The following is a 6,156-nucleotide window of genomic DNA, read 5'->3' on the forward strand; positions in this document are numbered from 1 at the left end:
ACAGTCACAGATCTGCCATTTCATCTGTCAGCTTGTGACAGCAAACTAGTGTCTATAATGACCTCAGAAACTACATTGACCTAATAGTTCCTCATGGGTCATTGGCTGCTGTTGTAGAAAGGACATTAATCAGTTAAAGTTACATTATTTACTGTTTAGTGTCACCCAAATGAGGATGGGCTCCCTTCTGAGCCTGGTTCCTCTCAAGGTTTCTTCCTCATATCATCTCAGGGAGTTTTTCCTTGCCACTGTCGCCACAGGAACCCAGTGGTTCCTGACACTGAGGCTTGACAGACAGACAGGCAGACAGCTATCATTGCTCAAGATGAAGAAATGTACAATTTCTCAAATAATCACAAACCCAAAATATTTTGTCAGATTTATTCGAAGAATTCCTCAAACAAAACAATTTTTATGATGCACAGATTTAAAGACATGGAAAGAAAAGGAACAAAGATAATGGATATTACTGTAAGAGTACATTTTCTTCCTTAATCCCAGACACTGATTAGTCAGTAATAAGAATCACAAACTTGATTGGAAATGGAAATGAAAGGAGAGAAATGCTGAATCAGATATCAGACTTTTTAAGCTAGGCTGCTGGCCCAGACACCTCAACCACATTCCCACTGATTTTGTACTGGAGAGAATTCCAGTCCAGCACATTCCCATTTGGAGAACGACACTGATCCTCGTACATCTGCTTGATCTGACCTGCACCTAACACCATATCCCACATGTGTACGTCTGTAATCTCACCCACAAAGCTCTGTTTTTTTTCAAAGCCACCCAGATACGAGTCAGCATCCTGTCCGAGAATTATAGCTCCATTTGGAGTTAAACTAAACCCACGTCTGTAGATTTTCAGCATGCTGCGCCGACCGTTCACCCAAAAGGCGGTGGCTCCGGTGCTCGACTCCCAGGTGACACACAGGTGAGTGGGGACAGCGGTCAGCGGCGGTAGATTAAACGTAACCCCGTCATCACTGCTTCTCAGGTAAAGGGAGTATCCTCCTAGCTCTCGCCACACGTTGAGCTCGTCAGCTTGGCTAGTGCGGTAAGCGAACAGGATGGTCTCACGGTTACTGTTGAGTTCAGAGGACATGCGCATGCAGAGAGTGAAGGCCTGAAAATTCAGAGGTTTCTTCGGAGTGAGCTGCACATAGGCAGTGTCTGACTCCTGAGGGAACAACATCACCTTACCTAGTGACCAAAAACACAGTACAGTTTAGTCTGAGCCACTGTTCTCTGAGATAACTAGAGACTTTACAAAAAACAAGTTACATGACAGTTACACATGACAGAGTTTGTCTAAAACACACACTTTACTCTCTCACTTTGTAGCTGTTGCATGAGAGTGCTGGCTGGTGAGTGGGAAAATAATTTGTTATAAATTCAGTTAAGCACGAGTCTGGTCTTGATCTGGAGCACAGTTTTCTTGCATGAGAAGCACTGTGTTGAGGTTAGCGTCACTGTCTGAAAAGTTTGATGTAATCACAATTATCCTACTGTGTAATCCTATTCCAGGATAATATTAAATGCACAAACATGCCAAATATAAATGAATGAATAATATTGTCCTTTAAAGTCTACAAACATCATCAGAGGAAACACATATTTCTTAGAGACATGGCTGATCTGGAGGACTGAACATTTTCTGGATAAAATGATGAATGAAGTTTGTCTGTGTAGTAGATTGATCATCCTTCAAGTTTTCTTTACAGGAGAACACATCAAAGTAATACCATCACAGACTTACTGGTAATACTGGTAATGCTCAAGACTCCCATAGATTTATTTCATCACATTTTCATTTTTAAATCGTGTCTTGCTTTAAGAAATGTCATGTTGCTTTTACAATTTTAAACACTTTATTAAATACAGCCACAAGTAAAATATTTTATAATTTCATCACAAAACATTAACACCTAAAATGGAATAGATTAAAAAAGAAAGAAAGAAAGAAAGAAAGAAAGAAAGAAAGAAAGAAAGAAAGAAAGAAAGAAAGAAAGAAAGAAAGAAAGAAAGAAAGAAAAGATAAAATCAAATCAAATAAATAAATAAAAAGCAGCTTACCACAATTGGCTGATGCCAGAGACAGGAGCAACAACAGGGCGATGATTCCCCAATTCATCTTGCTGTGAACTTTTATTTCATATATTAACAAATAAAATATCTAATTATAACAAATACTAATTTGTGCAACTTACAGAAAAATTATACAACATTAGAATTTGCTATATTTTGATACAATACACAATAATAATAATAATAATAATAATAATAATAATAATAATAATAATAATGTAGATGTTTCCCTTTTTATGACTGATATTTTAAGCAGATAATTTTTTTTACAACATATAAAAATATCATTGCAGCTATTTAACCTGTATATTATTCTCTATACTTAACACAGTAATTTAAAGTGAAAGTTACAGAAACTTACCTTTTCCTTTAGAAGAAGCAGATTACCGTCTGGATGAAAATGCAGTGCACCTCAATATTAGCGAGCGTTTATATATCTTATTTTGCAGGTGTGTCAGACGACAAGTATTTGTTTTTACCTATTTACTGATTAAAGTAATGTTAAAAAAAGGTAAAGAAAAGTAATGAATGAGAAAAACAAACAAAAAAAAAAATCCATGGAACAAGGATCTATAAGACCTACAAGGAACTCCAAGGAACAGAGTGTAACACAATACAGTGATGTTTTTATCAGAGGTGAATGTCAGACTTTTGTGTGTAAATATAATCTATTAGTGAACAGATGAACAGTGAGGTGTGTGTACACACCTGAATATCTAAGGTAGCGCAGACCTCATGTTTCTGAGATAAGGTCAGTGATCATCTGTCCATCATTGCAAAGAGACTGGGTAAAAATGGTATCTCTGTAAGTGGGGCAAGTGAAAACCACTTCTAATGAAAAAGAACTGGATAAAAGAAAAGGATTGTCTCACATTTGCTAAAGAAAACACCATGATGGTCACCAAGTGTTTGGGAATAAGCTGGGACTCTGGAGATCACTGTGGGTTTATACATGTAATTATCAGAGTTTCTCTTTTAACATCCCATGGAATGTATGAGCAGGAATCATATTTATTACACATTTAGGACATGGAATACACCGAACATTCATGGTAGAGACCAATGCCTTGTGTTGTGGCATAGGAACTGTTCTGTCTCAGCACCGTGGGAAATCCATCAAGCTGTATCCCTTTGCATTCTTTTCTTGAAGGCTAACTCTAGTGGAGGCAAAATATGATGTGGGCAACTGAGAGTTACTATCGATCATAGAGGAATGAATGGCAACATTGGTCAGAGGGGGCTTGTTGCACATTCCAGGTCATTACAAACCACAGAAATCTGGAGTTCATCAAAAACTGCCAAGTGCCTGGACCCTCAAAAAGCACGTAGGACACTGTTCTTCATCTGTTTCCATTTCATGGTCACTTGTTGCCCAGGCTCAACCCACAGAAATAGCACCCCCAGAATGTCCACAGAATTGACAATGCATGCCCACGAACTTCTGTCAAAGAACTTTTCAATGAGTTCACACCTCCCCTAATTCAGGACAACCCTGGCAAGGAAACCACCCATCCTATTCAAAATGCCTTTTGGTGGCCATCCCTCACTAAGGGTATAAAAGAATTTGTCAAATCATGTTCCATATGCACCCAGACCCGGACACCATGCCAGCTGCCTGCAGGTCTCCTGGACCCCTTCCCTGTACCAAAACACTCATGGTCACACACTGCTGTTTATACCACTAAAAGGCCTCGTCATCGTGATAGAAAGTGCCAGATCATTGTTCGACCATGTAATCAGGAATTATGGTATCCCAGTTGATATAATATCTGACCATGGGCTTCAGTTTTTGTCCCAAGCCTGGAAAGCTTTCTGCAAACACCTGGGGATTAACAGTAGTTTCACTTCCAGCTATCACCCCAGTCAGACGGACAGGTGGAACACCTCAACCAAGAACTGGGACACTACTTATGAACATACTGAAGCATCTATGGAGTGAGTACTTACCTTGGGAGGAGTACTCCCAGAATTCCCCAACTTGGGCAGCCACTGGCCTCACCCCATTTCAGTGTGTCCTTGTGTACCAACCCCCCTTTGCTTCCATAGCCAGGGGAGCAATCTGACATACCAGCCATAGATTAATGGCATCACTGAAGTAGAGAAATCTGGGAAGGAACTAAGGGGTCGAGCCCAACCCCTGAAAAACAACACCTGAATTCAGTGATTTGGAGGGGTGTCCCAAAACCTTTGGCAATACAGTGTCTTTAACATAACACTTGTAATATTATGTGCTGTGCAAAGATGCATAGTGGATAGAGTATGATAAATAATACGTGAGTAAACAGTGCAGTGTGTTCAGCTGTTCAGTGTAGAAACAGCTGTAGGGAAGAAGCTATTCCTCAGTATGTTTGTATGGGCTCTCAGACACCGGTAGCGCCTTCCTGGGAGGGTAAATAGTCCAGGTTTAGGGTGAGAGGTGTCTTTGATAATGATTTTTGTCCTCTGCAGACAGCGTTTCTTGTAAATTTCTTGTAAAGGTGGGCAGCAAGGTACCAATGAATCATGTTAATGACCTGCTGAATGGATTTTCGGTCTGTTGCGGAGCATTTGTCATACCTCATTCCTAGTTGTTTCAGCATACACTATACAGACAAAAGTTTATACATCCCTGACCATCACACCCACAAAGTCTGAAGCACACAGTTGTACAGAACTTTTCTGTGTTCTGTAGCATTACAGTTTCCCCTCACTGGAAAAGTCCAAACCCTGCTCCAGCATGACAATGTCCCTGTGCACAAAGCAGCTCCATGAAGACATGCTGTGTTAAGGTTGGAGCATCATGCACAGAGTCCTCATTTTGACCCAACCCCACTAAACACCTGGGACATCGACTGCACCCCAGACCTCCTCACTCTTACAACATCAGAGGATTTTGTGACAGCTTTATAACATCTTTACAAACTTCAACAGAGAAACAAACAGAATAATTGTCAAAGGAAAGAAATCACTCAACAGGACTAGATAGATAGACAGACAGATAGACAGACAGACAGACAGACAGACATATAGATAGATAGATAGATAGATAGATAGATAGATAGATAGATAGATAGATAGATAGTTGGACTTTATTGATCCCATGAGGGAAATTCTTGTGTTACAGCAGCTATATATATATATATATATATAGACATGGTGGTGGCAGTGTCCTTATGTGGGGCTGCATGAGTGCTGCTGGTGTCAGGGAGCTGCATTTCATTGATGGTATCATGCATTCAAACATGAACTGCTTCTTATTGAAAGAGAAGATGCTACCATCACTCCCTGCCCTTGATTGTCATGCTCCTCATCCTGGCAGTGGATGAGGTTCACAGTGGACCCTGAACCAACCAAGGGGGAGATGTGGTGACTTTAACTGGCAAAGCGGTGAATGTGGTGGTTGCTGGCTGTGGGGGTAGAAAGGAAGTTAACTGGGGGGGTGATGCACTTTTATCCGTCCCCGGGCACAAGTGCCTTACCTGGCTGCATACATTCTGGTGGGCTTGACATTGTACCAGTCATGGAGCCACTACATGGACAGTAGATTAATAGGGTTATCCAGACAAATGGCCAGGGTAATGTATTGGCACAATGGCTGGACCTCTCTCTTACACGCCATCTCAGGCTGCAGTCTGGGGTTCAGTTCATCCCTGAAAATGACTCGTAGAGTGTTGTCATTCCAGCCACTTTGTTCTGCAAGTATCCTGAATTTTTCATCATAATCGGCCCACAGTTCTTCACACCCTCTTACTAGGTACTCAAAGATTTTGTGATTGAACCGTGAGAAAATTGCAAAAGAAGTGCACACTTGAACCTAGTCCCAAACTGCTGATGGCCAACCTAGAACCCTGCTGGGGATTAGTGACAACATGAAGGCACATTTAGTGGAATCCTCTAGATAGGTTCCAGATTGATGACTGAAATATATATGACACTACCTCTGGGCTATGGGCTGAGAGGCCTTGCAATGTTTGCAGAATGATGGTGTTGGAAGCATGCAGTGTAGCGCGTTGGTGAGTGACAATGGTGTGAAATCCTCTGGATCCACAGTAGGTGGAGTATTCTGTAACATGGAGTAGGAGGATGACA

At 41.0% G+C, this 6,156-nt stretch overlaps 1 protein-coding gene across 1 annotated transcript; it reads right to left on the reverse strand.

The window, feature by feature from the left end:
• Nucleotides 1-494: 494 nt before the first annotated feature.
• On the reverse strand, nt 495-2,134 carry LOC131351880 (C-reactive protein-like). Its single transcript, XM_058387557.1, has 2 exons — nt 2,077-2,134; nt 495-1,215 (listed from the first exon to the last, which is right to left on the reverse strand). Exons 1-2 carry the CDS (start codon nt 2,132-2,134, stop codon nt 593-595), a joined length of 681 nt encoding a protein of 226 aa, XP_058243540.1. The 3' UTR covers nt 495-592.
• Between the last annotated feature and the right edge of the window lie 4,022 nt (nt 2,135-6,156).

The sequence above is a fragment of the Hemibagrus wyckioides genome, linkage group LG01 (genome assembly GCF_019097595.1).
Source record: "Hemibagrus wyckioides isolate EC202008001 linkage group LG01, SWU_Hwy_1.0, whole genome shotgun sequence".
NCBI lineage: Eukaryota > Metazoa > Chordata > Actinopteri > Siluriformes > Bagridae > Hemibagrus > Hemibagrus wyckioides.

What these genes read in the sequence shown, in the direction of transcription:
- LOC131351880 (XM_058387557.1), bottom strand. Translation starts at nt 2,134, where the DNA reads ATGAATTGGGGAATCATCGCCCTGTTGTTGCTCCTGTCTCTGGCATCA. An exon ending in TCTGGCATCAGCCAATTGTG is followed by an intron (nt 1,216 to 2,076) that starts GTAAGCTGCTTT and finishes CTGTACTGTGTT; the next exon opens with TTTGGTCACTAGGTAAGGTG.